Genomic DNA, 20,931 nt, shown 5'->3' on the forward strand with positions numbered 1-20,931 from the left:
TAAATGTTACTGGTCTTTATCCAGCTCATTGCACTGGGTAATTCAGGGGTGCAGTGATAATTCAAGGTATTGTTTTATGATGAGCCACACATTTAATCACTCAATTTTCCTATTTCTAGACTCGCTTGCATGTGGGATTGGGAGTAATCCTGAGATTGCTGCTTTGGAGGTCCTGCTTTTCAATCTCCCTCCTAGTTCCCTGAAATCTGCTGTCATGACCTCATCCTCTTTCCTACCTAAGTCATTGGTACAAACATGGATCATGACCTCTGGCTGATCACCCTCCCCCAGAAGAGTGTCCTGCAGCCGTTCCATGACATCCTTGACCTTGGCTCCAGGGAGGCAACATACTATCCTGGAGTCATTTCTATGGCCACATAAACCCCTTTTCATTCCCCTAACTAATGAATCCCCTATCACTACTGCTCTTCCCTCTTCTTCCTCCTCTCCTGTAAGCTGAGTCACCTGTGGTGCCATGAACTTGGCTCTAACTGCACTCCTCCAAGAAACCAACACTCTCACCAGTATCCAAAATTGAAAACCAATTGACAGGTGGGACCCCAGGAACTCCTGCAGTACCTGCCTAGCTTTTTTGGATCATCTGGCAGTGACCCATTCCCTTTCTGCCTCCCGGCTTCTAAGCTGCTGTGTGACCGCCTCACTGACCATGTTATCCATGTAGCTCTCAGCCTCATGGATGCACCACAGTGATTCTAGCCCCTTTCAAACTCTGAAACCCAGAGCTCAAGGTTCTGTAGCTAGTGACACTTCCTGCACATGTAGTCATCTAAGACACCAGTAGGTCCACAACTTCCCACATATTACAGGACACACATTCCACACAACCGAGCTGTCCTACCATGGCTTCAATTTACTTCCCTTATATTAGCTTTATCTTATTTTGGTTTACTTATACTACTTTATCTTACCTGGCCTTGATTTAATTTTATTTCCCTGCTGCTTGGGTTTCTTATTTAAATCTAAGTAGCTCCTCCTTTTAAAAAGGATGCATTTTTCTAATTTTCAGCTACTTGAAGATGCTCCCTAACATCAGCTTCTCACCAACTGATGAGCTTATGTTTCTCCTGCGGTGTTACTCTTGGCAGTTTGCAAAACTCAGCCCTCTCATGAAGTTTTCAACTGCAGGTTTCCTGGAGGCTAAGAAAGATAAAGAAAGAGAAAGAGATGACCCCCCTCCTTCCCCTCCCCTCCTCAGCAAGCTGCCTTTTCACGAAACTCACAATGATTCCACCCTGGACTGGTTGCACTTGTTCTGGACTCTCCTACCTAAGGCAATTGTTTATCTGTCCTATCAAATCCTTTAACCATCGTCAACACTTAATCAAACCACCCCTTTAATATTACAGGTAAGGAAATACAAGCTTGGTCAACATAACCTCACCTCATAATTTAAATGTTTGCAGATCGATCAGCTGTTTATTTCCAACATTTCCTCTATTGATTACAGCTTTTCATTGGGATTTTAATTCTCCCGTTCTGTAAATTACATATCGGGAAGACAGGTCTAATCTCAAAAGTCACTCTGCAGTGAAATACTGGTCCTTTTAAAGTTCTTATTTGTCTCATATTCAAAATCTTCTGTGCCTCATCCCTCCCAGCTCCGTAACCTCCTCCAGCCTTACAACCCTCAGTCCAAGGTATCTGCACTCCTCTAATTCTGGACCGTAACACATCTCCAATTTTAATCACTCCATCATGGATGGCTTTGCCTTCAGCTGCCTGGGCCCTAAGCTCTGGAACACCCTCCCTAAGTCTCTCCACCTCACCGTCCCTCCCTCTTCCTTTAAGATGCCCCTGAACATCTTCCTCTTTGACCAAGCTTTTGGTCATCTGTCCTAATATCTCCTTATGTGGCTCAGTGTCAAATTTTGCTCGATAAAACTGTTGTGAAGTGTTGTTTAGCTACTTTAAAGACACTCTATAAATACAAGTTGCTGTTGCTTCATAGCGGTTCTTTTCTTTAAACACAAATTATACTTCTAGAATCAATTAACATATAGCACAGATAACTTACAAAGCAAAATCTTGTACTTACTGCTCACAGGCCCTTGATTTATAGATGGCTTACCAGCAGAAAGCTATTAAAACCTCCTCTGTTTTGAAATGTTTCATATTTTGCGTAAGCCTGTAAATATGACCTTTTTAAGTGTTTATCCAATGACCTTATGAAAATTATTGTTGAATCTGCTTCCACTATTTTCAAGGAAGCGTGTTCCAGACCATAACATGCTGCATAAATATAATACTCCTCATAGTGTCTATCACTCTTTTCCCATTCTCTTCAACCTGTGTCCCTCTGGTTACCAACCTTCCTGCCACTGGAAGCAGCTTCTCTTTATTTACTTTACCAAAACCCTTTTGAATTTTGAGCACCTCTATTAATTTCCCCTTAACCTTGCTAGCTTCTGAAGATAAGCTCACCAATCCTGCTGTGCCTAATTTAGGATTTATCCAAACAATGTGCCTCAAAATATAGGATTATGTAGTGGTAATGTCACTGGACTAGTAATCCAGAAGCCCAGGCTGACACGCTGGGGACATAGGTTCAAAGCCCCCCCCACCCCCACCCCCATCACATTGTAGTTGGGTAGAATTTAAATTCAATTAATAAATCTGGAATGGAAAGCTAGTCTCAGTAACGGTGACAGTGAAACTATCATTGATTGTTGTAAAACCCTATCTGGTTCACTAATGTCCTTGAGGGAAGGAAATGGGTTGCCCATACCCGGTGTGGCCTACACGTGACTCCAGGCCCACAGCAATGTTGAATCCTAACTGCCCTCTGAAAATGGCCTAGCAAGCCATTTGCCCTAGCTAGGGCAATGGAGGATAGGAAAGAAATACTGACCTTGCCCCGTGACACCCACAGCTCAGGAAAGAATACATTTTTAAAAATAAAAAAAAAAATTGCAGGGCATTGGTACAATGAGCTGAATGGCCTCATTCTGAGCCATATCAATGAGGCAGCAGCTCTCAAAACAGCCCATTTCCAAAACTCCTGACCCTCGAATTCAAACTGGAAAAACCTGAGGGAGATTTGGAAACGCAAATGGAAAGTAAGTTGTGTTAATTCAACAGCAAGATTGTCACGGGTTTAATGGTTGTTGTCAGAACTCAGTGAGGTACAGAATGACAAACTGGTAAAGATGTCAATAGTGGTGAGTTAAAAAGCATGAAGACACAGGGATAACATCAGCAAAGATTTCATTTATTAGGCATGGGCAGTCCAACTTAAGAGTTTGATATAAGTTTGTATGAATTCAAATTAATCTAGCATCAAAAACTGATGATTGATAAATGCTTGTGAGCAACTCTTAAGATTAATACCATATTTTGTACCAAGCCACAAGATTGACTGTCACTAATAATTCTTAAGAAATCTTTATGTTTGATATATATATATATCTGTTTTGAAAACCCCCCACTTACCAAATCGCACGTGGATGTTATGCTAGACTATTCCACACTTGAATCACTACCCTATTTTTTGTTTAATCCAACCATAATATCGCGACACTCTTGTATAAAAGCCGTATCTTCCAGAAACCGCACAGCCATCGCCCCAGCTAACAATGCCTGTTAAAAACCAAGTGTTCTTGAAATTTGTGGTATGAGGGCCCCCGCTATCTCCTTTACAGGCATCTTTATTTCCATCTGAATTACCAGCACAAAACATATTCCCTGTGACACTGTATTTACTGGAGTCTTTGCATGCACTGCGTTCAACGTAAGGGATGTTGATTTTATGTAGCAGTGCAGCAGTGGATCCCATATTGGCTAGCTGTCCCCAGCCGCTGACCATCCCATAATCCTGGGTCATCAGCACCTTCTCAGCAAAGTGTTTTTCAGGGAGACAAATGGGGATGGTGAAGGCATTGAACTGTATTGGTGTCTTGAGCAGGATTAGTGCTATGTCGTGATCATATCTGCTTCGACTGGCATTATACCTTGGATACTTTATCACTTCCTCCACTTCATGGTATGTCTCTGTCCCTTCAATTTCATTAACGTTATGTTCACCTGTTGCAAATTAAAAAGAGAAATGTTTAAAAAGGGCAAATGTACAATGAAACGAGAGTGAGGGAGCGAGGGAGCGAGGGAGCCAGAGGGCCAGAGGGCCAGAGGGCCAGAGGGCCAGAGGGCCAGAGGGCCAGAGGGCCAGAGGGCCAGAGGGCGAGGGAGCCAGAGAGCAATGAAGTGTTTTTGAAGCGTAGTCACTGTTTCAATGTAGGAAATGCTGCAGCCAATTAATGCACAGCAGGTTCCCACAATATGATAATAACTAGTTAATCTGTTTCGAAAGGGCAGTTGAGGGATAAATATTAGCTTGGTAAGGGTGGGGGGCAGGGTGGTGGTAACCACTGCTCGTCCATGAAATAATGGCCATGGGATCTTTTAGATCCACATGAGAGCACTGGTGGGCCCTCGGTATAACATCTCACCCAAAAGACAGCACCTCCAACTATGCAGCACTCTCAGTGTGTTGTGCTGCTTCTCAGGCACTTGTAAGTAATTCCTGGTCCTGGTTGCCTATTAATTATGGTCTCAGGTCCATATTTGCTCAGGGTCCAAGCTAAGCAAGGCCACATAACAGAGCCAGAGACCAACGTGCATCAGCTTCCAGTTTCACACTGGAGGATGGATTCATGTCCAGGCGCAATAAATCAAGTGCACCCATGCAGTCCCAAGTGGGACGCCTCCATGCAGAGGCACTGATGCATCATGCAAGTAACCACTCTGCATTTCTGTGGCATCCAAAAAAGCAAGAAACCACATTCACATACTACTCACCAACAACTACCTGAAAGCTCAAAGGGTAATGAAAACAATGAGCTGCTGTAATCACCCACTTTTCATTCAAGATGGTTCCACCACAGAATCCTTTTTTCTTAGTAACATCCAGTAACATGGCCTTTAACAAAAAGCAGACATACATTATTAATTCACAAGCTGGGGACGGGGCAATATGGATCTTTGTCAACAGGAGCAGGTACAGGTTGCCCAATGGAACCATGAGCTGCCTCGCTCTAAAAACAGAAATACCAGCAGCTGCTGGAAATTTGAGCTGCAAACAGAAAATGCTGGAAGTACTCAACAGGTCAGGCAGTGTCTGTGGAGGGAGGAACAGAGTTAAGGTTTCAGGTCAGTGACTTTGCCAGAGCTTTTTCACTCTATCCCATCCAGTGGTAGATAGACAAACACAGTCCCTGCCACTTAGGGCTCTCTATGGCACACAGTCCTCTACAATAAGATGTTCCTCCTGTGTACTGATGTTCTGCCCAGTTGTTTCCAGCTACACTTTGTCATTTAGCGTTACCTAAACTGCAGTCAATATTTCATACAACCAACAACACCACAATCACCTAGCAGGAATTAAGAAGTACTCAGTACACAAAAGACAATCTGACATTAGTGAGGTGTTTATTTTTATTCATTTACAGGATGTGGGTTTCGCTGGCTGGGCCAGCATTTTTATTGCCCATCCCTAATTGCCCTTGAGAAGGTGGTGGTGAGCTGCCTTCTTGAACCGCTGCAGTCCATGTGGTGTAGGTACACCCACAGTGCTGTTAGGGTGGGGGTTCCAGGATTTTGACCCAGCGACAGTGAAGGAACGGTGATATATTTCCAAGTCAGGATGGTGACTCCAGGTGGTGGTGTTCCCATCTACATGCTGCCCTTATCTTTCTGGGTGGTAGTGGTCGTGCGTTTGGAAGGTGCTGTCTAAGCAGCCTTGGTGAATTCACTTTATATTAACTTTATACAAATCAAAATACAAGATGCAGGAAATGTGAAATACAAACAGAAAATGTTGGAAATAGTCAGTACCTGTGGAGACGGAAGCAGAGTTTGCAGCCGCAATTTTCCCAGAGGGATGGTGGGAGCGTGCAGTGGTAAAATGGCAGTGAAAAGCATCTAGAGAGAAGCTCAATGTGTTCCCACCACCAGGAATATCCCTAATTGCCAGCCTGGTTGGCAGGCAACCAATTCAGTCAATTGATTGGCCTAAAAACAAAAAAACTGCGGATGCAGGAAATCCAAAACAAAAACAGAATTACCTGGAAAAACTCAGCAGGTCTGGCAGCATCGGCGGAGAAGAAAAGAGTTGACATTTCGAGTCCTCATGACCCTTCGACAGAACTTGACTGGCCTGTTGACAGCCACTTTACCAGGTCACCAGCATTTTAACATCATTGAAATGGTCTCAGGCCCATGTGGGGGAATCTGCCAGATGCTGTGAGGCAGCCTCCCAGCAACTTCCCAGGAGGGGTGGGAGGGGAGGAGTCCCTTCCTTTCCAGCCAATCCAAGGCCCACAGAGGAACACCGAGCAATAATGGCTGTCCCAGTGGCCATTGCTGGGTGGGTTCACCCCTCTAATTGCCCCCTGCTTGCCTGGCCCATCTATAATTCTCTTACTGGCCCCTCAAGGGTGCCTCAAGGTGGAGGTGCCCTCCCTTTCCACTAGCAGTTCAGCAGGGACCACATCTGTCAGGGGTACAGTCAAGGCTGCAGACCTACCAACTCTGATCATGAGTCCTTCCTTCGTTAAAATGTAAAGACCATACCTGCCAAGGGCACTCCCCCTTCGGACATTCTTCACCACCTACTATTCTGGTGTCATCAGATGCTTCTGATTTGACGTGGCTGTAGTTATGGGCTCCTGTGGTGTTACTGGTACTGGAAGCAGCTGTTATGTTAGTTGTATGCGAAGCATCTGTAATGTTATCTAGATGCGAGTTGACTGGAACAGTGCTGTTGGTTCCAGGATCCGGCATGGAATTGGTATTAAGTGAGCGCACTGCAATGGAAGCTGCGATTCGACCACATGAGTGTTCCACTGTCAAAAAAGGACAGAAATGAATGAACCTATGGTGCCCTATGGGTTCTCTATATAACAGCATCTGCTCTGAGCTGCTTTCCATAACAAAAGCAAAATAATGCAGATACTGGAGGTCACCTCTAATTGGCGCCTTAATTGTAAAAAAATTGGCTGCCCACCTCAGTCAACCCACCCCCCCATCCTACCCTTGGGAAAGCCCCCAGGGAGTGGGGGTGGGGGTGGTGTGTGTGTGTGTGTGTGTGTGTGTGTGGGAATGCATCAGGGAGCCATTCCGATGTGGCCTACCTGCCATTTACCAAGCCTCCCGCCAACCACCCCCTCAAGCCGACCACCCCTCGACAGACAAATTCAGCCCAAAGAGTCTGCAAAGGGATAAGTGGGCAGACATTTGACAGACGAGCGGGAAAATGTGAGTTTGTCCACTTTGACAGGAAGAGTAGAACAAAACAAAATTTAAATGGAGAGACACTATGGAATCTGGGTACATGAATCACAAAAAGCTTGCAGGCGCAGCAAGTAATTAGGAAGATGAATGGAATGATGGCCTTTATTGCAGGAGGGGAACGGAGTCTAAAAGTAGGGAAGTCTTGCTACAACTGTGCAGTGTATTGGTGAGACCACACCTAGACTACTGCTCCCAGTTTTGGGTCTCCTTATTTAAAGGAGGAATATACCTGCTGATAGGCTGAGTCCTGAGGTGAAGGGGTTGCCTTATAAGGAAAGGTTGAGCAGGTTGGGCCTATACTCATTGAAGTTTAGAAGAATGACAGGTGATCTTATTGAAACAGGATTCTGAAGAGGCTTTGACAGGGTAGATGCTGAGAGGGTGATTTCACTTGAGGGGGGAACCTAAAACTAGGGGGCTGGTTTCAGAACAAGATGTTGCCCATTTAAGCTGGAGATGAGGAGGAATTTCTTTTCTCAGGAGGGTGGAGAATATTTGGAATTCTGCGTCTCAGAGCTGTGGAGCCATTGAATATATTTAGAGCTGAGATAGACCGATTCTTGAACTGTAGGGCAGCTGAGGTTTATGGGGGTGAGGGGCGGGGGTGGGGGGGTGGGGGTGGTGTAGGCAGAAATGTGGAGTTGAGGACAAGATTAGATCAGCCAGGACTCATTGAATTGTGGAGCAAGCTCAAAGGATCCACTCCTGTTCTCATTTCTTATGTTCTTAAAGGCAGTGTCTAGCGCATCATTACTCTGTTTGCACAAGGTTCCCATTGCTCCTCACCATTGAGAGTTTTCCTTACCTCATGTGTGGGTCTTTTGTGGACTCATTGATAGAGATTAATCACCGTGATTACTCAGCAAATCCATTATTGCACAGGTGCACTTACAGGGAAGATAGATAACCACATGTGGGGGAAATTAATAGAAAATCATGGTGATCGCATTAGATGAAGAGGGGTGGGAGGAAGCTCTTGTGGAACATAAACCACAATGGAGCAGAGGGCTGAATGGCCTGTTTTTGTGTTGTAGACTCAATGAAACTCTATATAAAAGGAGACTTTACCTTCAGGGATACAGGAACGTTGATCCGTATCGAGTTTGTAGGTTGGGGCACACGCACACCGCACTCCTTGTGTTGAATCGGTTTTGCAGAAATGATGACAGTTCCCATTGCCCAAACTGCACAATTTTAATGGTTCTACAAGAGTACAAAGCTATTATCATGAGCCCCATGGGGCAACTGTGAACTAAAAAAGCCAACTCCACTAAGTGACCCACAAATGAAGAAATTACCAGCAAGATTCTGCTTTTCATAGCGTTTACTTTAAGACGAATCAGAACAAACACAAGTTACACATGGATTAACAGGAAAATGATACTTCAAATATAAAAGGTAAATTTCACTTTAAATTGTCAATAAAACAAGGACATGTCTTTGCTACCACAAGCACCCACCATCACTCTCTACACAAATGCAGCAATCTCACAGCCTTTCCAACTCTCTGATACGTAGGATCTCTCGCCTTCCCACTCAATCGATTGGGCCCTTGTGTCACTTTCACCAGCAGTGTTTCATCCAAGGTCCTTGGAGATGGTTAACGCCAACAAGGCACACGTCTATGAGCCCTCTTGCACTTGGGTCATATCAGATCTGATGGTGTTTCCAACCAACCAACCAACCAACCAATAATAGCTGGTTCATGATCTTGGTCCTTGGAGACATGTTCTCAGCTCTTAAGTATGCCTGAGCTACTCAACACACTTTTAGGATTCAGTCCCTTTTAGCTCAGTCATACATCACTTCCCCAAGAACTTCTGGAATTCTATTCTACCTCTTCTTACTGCCAAGCAGAAAACTGACCTTTCTGCAGAGAGCCCGGCTTGTTCTTAAACATACCAGGAGCTCGATTACTGTTTCCGGCAATGCAGTACTTCTTTATATGTACAGCCTTTCTTTGTGCCTACCAATCACATTGCTACTTTCTTAACTTCCTTCCTGTAAGTACTGCTTCCAGGTCAAAGCTTGCCAGGTCACAAGGATCAATATTTCTTAATATTCAAGGAAATTGCAATTGATTCTTTTATAATTGATGCAAATTCTTAAAAGTCCCTTTTAAACATCCTTAAAACCAAGTCCATGACATTTTGAAGGAATTACACAGCTTCCTTACTATACTGCTTCCAGGTCAAAGGTCGTCACGCTATTTAGCAACTAACAACAGCCATAGAAAATGCTAAGCTGCTAATATATTAGGTTTCAAGATAATCATTTTTATGTTCCCAATCATCTGCTGCTGAAACCCTCATTCTTTTGCTACCTCTAAAATTGACTATTTCTGGAATTTGTAACACACATTTATCAGCTTGCCATTTATCAGCTCCAGCCTGAATGTTGTCCAGGACTTGCTGAATGAGAGCACGGACTGCTTTTGTAAAATCCATTCATGGGAAGTGGGCATCGCTGGCTAGGCTGACCTTATTGCCCATCCCTAGTTGCCCTTGAGAAGGTGATGGTGAGCTGACTTCTTCAGCCGCTGCAGTCCATGTGGTGTAGGTACACCCACAGCGCTGTTAGGGAGGGAGTTCAAAGAATCGCAGAATCACAGAATCACACGGTGCAGAAGAGGCCCTTCGGTCCATCGAGTCTGAACTGACACGTGAGAAACACCTGACCTACCTACCTAATCCCATTTACCAGCACTTGGCCCATAGCCTTGAATGTTATGATGTGCCAAGTGCTCATCCAGGTACTTTTTAAAGGATGTGAGGCAACCTGCCTCCACCACCCTCCCAGGCAGTGCATTCCAGACCCTCACCACCCTCTGGGTAAAAAAGCTTTTCCTCACATCCCCCCTAAACCTCCTGCCCCTCACCTTGAACTTATGTCCACACATGACTGACCCTTCAACTAAGGGGAACAGCTGCTCCCTATCCACCCTGTCCATGCCCCTCATAATCTTGTACACCTCGATCAGGTCACCCCTCAGTCTTCTCTGCTCCAATGAAAACAACCCAAGTCTATCCAACCTCTCTTCATAACTTAAATGTTTCATCCCAGGCAACATCTCCTCTGCACCCCCTCCAGTGCAATCACATCCCTCCTATAATGTGGCGACCAGAACTGCACACAGTACTCCAGCTGTGGCCTCTATACAACTCCAAGATGACCTGCCTACGTTTGTAATCTATGCCTTGATTGATAAAGGCAAGTGTCCCATATGCCTTTTTCACCACCCCACTAACATGCCCCTCTGCCTTCAGAGATCGATGGACATACATGCCAAGGTCCCTTTGTTCCTCAGAACTTCCTAGTGCCATGCCATTCATTGAATACTTCCTTGTCAAGTTACTCCTTCCAAAGTGTATCACCTCACACTTTTCAGGGTTAAATTCCACCTGCCACTTACCTGCCCATTTGACCATCCCGTCTATATCTTCCTGTAGCTCAAGACACTCAACCTCACTGTTAACCACCCAGCCAATCTTTGTGTCATCCGAAAACTTACTAATCCTACCCCCCACATAGCCATCTATGTCGTTCATATAAATGACAAATAATAGGGGACCCAGCACAGATCCCTGTGGTATGCCACTGGACACTGGCTTCCAGTCACTAAAGCATCCTTCTGTCATCACCCTCTGTCTCCTACAACTAAGCCAATTTTGAATCCACCTTATCAAATTACCCTGTATCCCATGTGCATTTGCCTTCTTTATAAGTCTTCCATGAGGGACCTTGTCAAAGGCTTTGCTGAAATCCATATAAACTACATCAACTGCACTACCCTCATCTACACACCTGGTCACCTCCTCAAAACATTCAATCACATTTGTTAGGCATGACCTCCCTCTGACAAAGTCACGCTGACGATCCTTGATCAAACCTTGCCTCTCCAAGTGGAGATAGATTCTCTCCTTCAGAATTTTCACTCAATAGTTTCCCTACCACTGACATGAGACTCACTGGCCTGTAGTTCCCTGGCTTCTCTCTACAACCCTTCTTAAATAGCGGAACCAACCTCTGGTTGGAGTCATACCTAGCACGAAGGAAGATGGTTGTGGTTGTTGGACGTCAATCATCTCAGTTCCAGAACATCACTGCAGAAGTTCCTCAGGGTAGTGTCCTTGTCCCAACCATCTTCAGATGCTCCATCAATGACCTTCCTTCCATCATAAGGTCAGAAGTGGGGATGTTCACTGATGATTGCACAATGTTCAGCACCATTTGCGACTCCTCAGAAACTGAGGCTGCCCATGTCTAAATATAACAAGACCTGGATAATATCCAGGCTTGGGCTGACAAGCGGCAAGTAACATTCACGCCACACATGTGCCAAGCAGTGACCACCTCCAACAAGAGACAATCTAAACATCATTCCTTGTCATTCAATGGCATTACCATCACTGAATCCCCCACTATCAACATCCTGGGGGTTACCATTGAACTGAAACTGAACTGGACTAGCTATATAAATACCATGGCTACAAGAGCGGGTCAGAGGCTAGGAATTCTGCTCATTCAGACCCATCCCATCCCCCACACTCCAAAGCCTGTCCACCATCTACAAGGCACAAGTCAGGAGTGTGATGGAATACTCCCCACTTGCCTGAATGAGTGCGGCTCCAACAACAATCAAGAAGCTTGACACCATCCAGAACAAAGGAGTCCGATTGATTGGCATCTCATCCACGAACATTCACACCCTCCACCATCGATGCACAGTAGCAGCAGTGTGTACATTTACAAGATGCACTGCAGCAACTCACCTCCTTAGGCAGCACCTTCCAAACCCACAACCACTACCATCTAGAAGGACAAGGGCAGCAGATAGATGGGAACACCACCAGCTGGAAGTTCCCCTCAAAGTCACTCACCATCCTGACTTGGAAATATATCGCCGTTCCTTCACTGTCGATGGGTCAAAATCCAGGAACTCCCTCCCTACACCACATGGAATGCAGCAGTTCAAGAAGGCAGCTCACCATCACCTTCTCAAATACAATTAGGGATGGGCAATAAATGCTGGCCTAGCCGGTGATGCCCACATCTCATAAATGAATTAAAAATAATATTGTCAAGGCCCATAGCCTTTGCAGTACCCAGTGCCTTTAGCCATTTTTTCATATCATGTGGAGTGAATGAAATGGCTGAAGACTGGCATCTGTGATGCTGGGGACCTACAGAAGAGGCCATGATGGATCATCCACTTGACACTCGTGGCTGAAGATTGGTGTAAATTCCTCAGCCTTATCTATTGCAGTGATGTGCTGGGCTCCTCCATCATTGAGGATAGGGATATTTGTGCAGCCTCCATTCCTCCAAGTAAGTTGTTTAATTGTCCACCACCATTCACAACTGGATGTGGCAGGAGTGCTGAGCTTAGACCTGATCCATTGGTTATGGGATCACTTAGCTCCATCTATCACTTGCTGTTTATGCTGTTTGGCTTGCAAGCAGTCCTGTGTTGTAGCTTCACCTCATTTTAAGGTATGCCTGGTGCTGCTCCTGACATGCCCTCCTGCACTCTTCATTGAACCAGGGTTGATCCCCTGGCTTGATGGTAATGGTAAAGTGGGGAATGTGCCTGGTCATGAGCTTACAGATTGTGTTTGAGTACAATTCTGCTGCTGCTGATGGCCCTCAGCACCTCACGGATGCCCAGTCTTGAGTTGCTAGATCTGTTCGAAATCTATCCCATTTAGCACGGTGGTAAGTGCCACACAACACGATGGAGGGTATCCTCAATGTCAAGATGGGACTTGGCACAAGGTGGTCACTCCTACTGATACTGTCATGGACAGATTCATCTGCAGCAGGCAGGTTAGTGAGAATAAGGTAAAGTACGTTTTCTTGTTGGTTCTGTCACCACCTGCCACAGGTCCAGTCTAGCAGCTATGTCCTTTAGGACTCGGCCAACTCGATCAGTAGTGGTGCTACTGATCCACTCTTGATGATGGACATTGTACTGTACCCAGAGCACATTCTGTGCCCTTGACACCCTCAGTGCTTCCTCCAATCATACATGACCTCATCCTCACCAACCTGCCTGCTGCAGATGCATCTGCCCATGACAGTATCGGTAGGAGTGACAACCGCACAGTCCTTGTGGATACGAAGGCTCATCATCAAATCAAGGATGCCCTCCGTTGTGTTGTGTGGCACTACTAACATGCTAAATGGGATAGGTTTCAAACAGATCTAGCAACTCAAGACCGAACAACCATGAAGGAGTTCTGATTCATCAGTTGGTGGGCTGTAGCAGAGGGCGGGGTGATGATTTATGTGGCAATCTGCAGGAGATTTCCTTGCCTATGTTTGATCTGATGACGTGAGACTTCATGGGGCCCAGAGTCGATGTTGAGGACTCCCAGGGAAACTTCCCCCCGGACTGTATCCCACTGTGTTCCCACCTCTGCTGGGTCTGTCCTGTCGGTGGGACAGGACATACCCCGGGATGGTGATGGTGGTGTCTGGGACATTATCTGTAAGGTATGATTCTGCGAGGATGACTATGTCAGGCTGTTGCTTGACTAGTCTGTGAGACAACTCTCCCAATTTTGGCACCAGCCCCCAGACGTTCGTAAGGAGGACTTTGCAGTGTCAACAGGGCCAGGGTTGCCGTTGTCATTTCTGGTGCCTAAGTTGATTATGGGTGGTATGTCCGGTTTCATTCCTTATCCAACTTTCTGTAGCAGTTTGATACAACTGACTGGCTTACCAGGCCGTTTCAGAGGGCATTTAAAGTCAACCACATAGCTGTGGGTCTGGAGTCACATGGAGACCTGATCAGGTAAGGACAGCAGATTTCCTCCCCTAAAGGGTATTAGTGAACCAGATGGGTTTTTACAATAATCGATAATAGTTTCATGGTCATCATCAGACTTTTAATTCCGGATCTTTTTAAATCAAATTCAAATTCCACCATCTGCCGTTGTGGGATTTGAACCCGGTTCTCTGCATTACTCGTCCAGTGACAATGCTGCAATTGTATTAATAGCCTCAGCATCAGAGGAGTTGCGAATGGTACCGAACGCTCTGCAATCATCAGCGAACATCCCCACTTCTGATCTTATGACGGAAGGAAGACCGTTCCTGAAGCAGTTGAAGATGGTTGGGCCTCGATCACTACACTGTTGAATTTTTTCAGCCAGGTCCTGAAATCAAAATGATTGGCCTCCAACAATCACAACCATCTGCTCGCTATGATCCCAACCAGTGGAGACCGATTCAATTTTACCACGTCTCCTTGAACAAATATTGCCTTGACGTTAAAGGGCAGTCACTGTCAAATTAGCTGCCACATTTGCTGCGTTATAATAGTGACTATACATCAAACAGTACCTCATTGGCTGTAAAGCATTTTGATATATTCTGAGGCTGGGAAAGTTGCTATAGGAATGCAAATTCTTCTCTTTTCTGAGCAGTGCTTAATGCAAAAGTGTGGGTGTAACCACTCAGGAAATTATTTTCCTTATTTTCTTACCTATTTCACAGTGTTTCCCTTGAAAACCTGGTGGGCACCAACAAGAGTAGGAGCTGATACCATCCTTACATTCACTTCCATTTTCGCAAGGATTGGACTCGCACTGGTTACCATCTGAAAATGAATCATTGTCACTTTAATACCCAATGTAAACCAATCTAGATCTCCAGCTACAAGAGTGTTCCTAACCTTGAGGAAATATCACATACGGACTTCAGGATCAAAAACAATGAGGTACATTCCTAGTCCATCTAAACTCAAGGGACCATGTTTACATAGAGACGTAAGAACATAAGAACTAGGAGCAGGAGTAGGGAATTCAGCCCCTCGAGCCTGCCCCGCCTTTCATTACGATCATGGCTGATCTCATTTCGGCCTCAACTCCAATTTCCCACCCTCTCCCCATAACCTTTCAACCCGTTACTAATTTAAGATCTGTCTATCTCCTCTTTAAATTTATTCAGCATCCCAGCATCCACTGCACTCTGAGGTAGTGAGTTCCACAGATTCACGACCCTTTGAGAAAAGTAATTCCTCCTCATCTCTGATTTAAATCTACCACCCCTTAGCCTAAAACTATGGCCCCTCGTTCTAGAATGTCCCACAAGGGGAAACATCCGCTCCACGTCTACTTTGTCTATCCCCTTTAGCCTCTTATATACCTCAATTAGATCTCCTCTCATCCTTCTAAACTCCAGTGAGTATAGGCCTATACTGCTCAATCTCTCCTCATAATACAAGCTCTGCATCTCTGGAATCAATCTAGTGAACCTCCTCTGAACCGCCTCCAATGCAACTACACCCTTCCTCAAGTAAGGGGACTAAAACTGTGCACAGTACTCCAGGTGCGGTCTCACCAATGCCTTGTACAGTCGGATACATCAGAACATCCTTAAACTATAACTAATGATTTCACTGTAAATGACTGAGCTGCATTGGGGTCCACCTCTTTGGGGTCTACCACTCTGCCCAGATCTGGTCACCAAGAGAGAAGAGAAACCTGAAGAGAATGAGAAGAGGACTGACTCCTAGCATCAGAAAACAGAGTAACGACAGGACTGTAGAAATGTGAGGTGCACCAACGTAAAAGGCTCAAGAGAGCAGATCGGAAATGATATGGGGGATGTAAATAGTGCAAGATTGCAGAGCTCTGAGTTTCAGAGGGATCTGGTTATCCTAGTGTATGAATCACAAAAGGTTAGTCTGCAGGTACAGCAAATAATTAGGAAAGTTAATAGAATGTTATTAACAAAAAAACTGCAGATGCTGGAAATCCCAAAAAAAACAGAACTACCTGGAAAAACTCAGCAGGTCTGGCAGCATCGGCGGAGAAGAAATGAGTTGACATTTCGAGTCCTCATGACCCTTCTGTCACACACACCACACACACACCCACCACACTCACACCCACCACACACACACCCACACACACACACACCCACCACACACACACCCACCACATACACACCCAGAACACACAACCACCACATACACACCCACCACTCACACACACACACCCACCACAGACACACCCACCACAGACACACCCACCACACGCCCACCACAAACACACACACCCACCACACACACACCCACCACACACAAACCCACCACATACACACCCAGAACACACACTCACCACATGAACATCCACCACACACACACACCCACCACACACACAACCACCACACAGAAACCCAGCACATACACACCCATAACACACACCCACCACACACACACCCACCACACACACACCCACCACACACACACACCACACACAAACCCACCACATACACACCCACCACACACACACCCACCACACACACACCACACACACACAACCACCACACACACACATCACACACACACACACACCCACCAAACACACACGCACCACACACACACCAACCACACACAAACCCACCACACACACACCCACCAAACACACACCCACCAAACACACACACCACACACACACACACCCACCACACACACACATCACACACACACACACACACACACCAAACACACACCACACACACACACCCACCATACACACACCCACCACACACACACCCACCCACCACACACACACATCCACCAAACACAAACCCACCACACACACACACACACACCACATACACATCCACCACACACACACAACAACCACATACACACCCACCACACACACACCCAGCACACACACATCCACCACACACACACCCACCACACACACACAGCCACCACACAAAAACAACACATACACACCCACCACAAACACACACACCCACCACATACACACCCACCACACACACACCCACCACACACACACCCACCACACACACACAGCCACCACACAAAAACAACACATACACACCCACCACAAACACACACACGCACCACACTCACACCCACAACATAAACACACACCCACAACACACACCAACCACATAAACACCCACCACACACACACCCACCACATACACACCCACCACACACACACAGACCCACCACACACACACCCATCACACACACACCCACCACACTCACACCCACCACACTCACACCCACCACCCACACACCCAGACACACACACACCCACCACACACACACCCACACACACACACCCACCACACACACACCCACCACATACACACCCAGGACACACAACCACCACATACACACCCACCACACACACACACACCCACCACAGACAGACGCACCACAGACACACCCACAACACACCCACAACACACAAAAAACACCCACCACACACACACCCACCACACACAAACCCACGACATACACACCCAGCACACACACACCCACCACACACACACCCAACACACACACACCCACCAAACACAAACCCACCATACACACACCCACCAAACACACACCCACCACATACACACACCACATACACACCCACCACACACACACCCACCACACACACACCCACCACACACACACCCACCACATACACATGCACCACACACACACACCACACACACACACACCCACCACACACACACACCCACCAAACACACACACACCACACACACACACACCAAACACACACCCACCACACACACACACACCACATACACACCCACCACACACAAACCCACCACACACACACCAACCACATACACACCCACCACACACACACCCACGACACACACACCCACCACACACACACCCACCACATACAGACCCACCACACAGACACCCACCACACACACACCCACCACACACACACACACACCACACAAAAACAACACATAAGCACCCACCATACACACACACCACATAAACACACACGAAACACACACCCACCAAACACACACCCACCACACACACACCCACCACATAACACCCACACACACACACACCCAACAGACACACACCCAAACACACACACACCCACCACACACACAACCACCACATACACACCCAGAACACACAACCAACACATGTACAACATCCACACACACAAACACACACCCACCACAGACACACCCACCACAGACACACCCATCACATAACCACCACACACACACACACCCACCACACACACACCTACCACACATAAACCCACCAGATACACACCCAGCACACACACACCCACCACACACACACCCACCACACACACACCCACCACACACACATCCACCACACACAGACCTACCACATACACACGCACCACACACACACAGCACACAATCACACACCCACCAAACACACACCCACCACACACACACACACCACACACACACACACCCAACACACACACACACCAGACACACACACACCCACCAAACACACACCCACCACACACACAAACACGACATACACACCAACCACACACACACCCACCACACACACACCACACACACACCCACCACATACACACGCACCACACACACACCACACACACACACACCCACCACACACACACCCACCAAACACACACCCACCTCACACACACACACCACATACACACCCACCACACACACACCCACCACACACACACCCTCCACACACACACCCACCACACTCACACCCACCACACACATACCCACCACACACACACCCACCACACACACACCCACCACACATACACACACCCACCACACACACACCCACCACACACACATCCACCACACACACACCAACACATACACACCCACCACACATACACCCACCACACATACACACACCCACCACACACACACCCACCACACACACACCCACCACATTCACACCCACCACATACACACCCACCACACACACACTCACACACACACCCAACACACACACACACACACAAACACACACCCACCACACACATACCCAACACACACACACCCACCACACACACTCACACCTGCCACACACACACCCACCACACACACACCCACCAGACACACACCCACCACACACACACCCAAAACATGCACACCCACCACACACAAATCGACCCACCACACACACACCCACCACACACACACACACCATACACACACACCCACACACACACACCCACCACACACACACACCCACCACACACACACCCGCCACACACACACACCACATACACATCCACCACACACACACCCACCACACACACAACAACCACATACACACCCACCACATACACACCCAGAACACACACAAACCACATACACACCCACCACACACACACACACCCACCACAGACATACCCACCACAGAGACACCCACCACACACCCACCACACACACACACACCCACCACACACACACCCACCACACACACACCACATACACACCCAGCACACACACACCCACCACACACACACCCACACACACACACGCAACCACCAAACACACACCCACACACACCCACCAAACACACACCCACCACATACACACACCACATACACATCCACCACACACACACCCACCACACACACACCCACCACACACACACCCACCACATACACACGCACCACACACACACACCACACACACTCACAACCACCACACACACACACTCACACACACACACAACCACCACACACACACCCACACACACCCACCACACACACACACACCACATACACGCCCAGAACACACACCCACCACACACACACCCACCACACACACACCCATCACACACACACCCACACACACACACCACCACACACACACCCACACACACACACACCCACCCACACACCCACCACATACACACCCAGGACACACAACCACCACATACACACCCACCACACACACAAACACAAACCCACCACAGACAGACGCACCACAGACACACCCACCACACACCCACAACACACAAAAAACACCCACCACACACACACCCACCACGCACAAACCCACGACATACACACCCAGCACACACACACCCACCACACACACACCCAACACACACACACCCACCACACACAAACCCACCACACACACGCCCACCAAACACACACCCACCACACACACACACCACACACACACACACCCACCACACACACACACCACGCACGCACACACCCACCAAACACACACCCACCACATACACCACACACACACCCACCACACACACACCCACCACACACACACCCACCACATACACATGCACCACACACACACACCACACACACACACACACCCACCACACACACACCACACACACACACACACACCAAACACACACCCACCACACACACACACACATACCACATAAACACCCACCACACACAAACCCACCACACACACACCAACCACATACACACCCACCACACACACACCCACGACACACACACACACCACACACACACCCACCACACAAAAACATCACATACACACCCACCACACACACACACACACACCACATACAGACCCACCACACAGACACCCACCACAAACACACCCACCACACACACACACCCACCACACAAAAACAACACATAAGAACCCACCACACACATACACACCCACCATACACACACACCACATAAACACACACGAAACACACACCCACCAAACACACACCCACCACACACACACCAACCACATACACACCCACCACACACACACCCACGACACACACACACACCACACACACACCCACCACACAAA

The 20,931-nt window shown here is 47.3% G+C and overlaps 1 protein-coding gene across 1 annotated transcript; it reads right to left on the bottom strand.

Moving 5' to 3' along the window:
• Positions 1-3,408: 3,408 nt before the first annotated feature.
• On the bottom strand, positions 3,409-14,366 carry LOC121282498 (coagulation factor IX-like). The gene is made up of 6 exons (XM_041196200.1): positions 14,275-14,366; positions 8,604-8,632; positions 8,374-8,508; positions 6,586-6,857; positions 4,813-4,933; positions 3,409-4,041 (listed from the first exon to the last, which is right to left on the bottom strand). The coding sequence occupies exons 1-6, from the start codon at positions 14,364-14,366 to the stop codon at positions 3,497-3,499; spliced, it is 1,194 nt and encodes a 397-aa protein (XP_041052134.1). The 3' UTR covers positions 3,409-3,496.
• Between the last annotated feature and the right edge of the window lie 6,565 nt (positions 14,367-20,931).

Source organism: Carcharodon carcharias, chromosome 9 (assembly GCF_017639515.1).
Source record: "Carcharodon carcharias isolate sCarCar2 chromosome 9, sCarCar2.pri, whole genome shotgun sequence".
Lineage (NCBI taxonomy): Eukaryota > Metazoa > Chordata > Chondrichthyes > Lamniformes > Lamnidae > Carcharodon > Carcharodon carcharias.

Coding starts and splice junctions, on each gene's coding strand:
- LOC121282498 (XM_041196200.1), bottom strand. CDS start 14,366: ATGTTCGCTGATGATTGCAGAGCGTTCGGTACCATTCGCAACTCCTCT. Junction 8,509..8,603: donor TGAAAAGCAGAATCTTGCTG/GTAATTTCTTCA, acceptor GTACTCTTGTAG/AACCATTAAAATTGTGCAGT. Junction 4,934..6,585: donor AGGGGGAGTGCCCTTGGCAG/GTATGGTCTTTA, acceptor TTTTTGTTAAAG/GCCATGTTACTGGATGTTAC.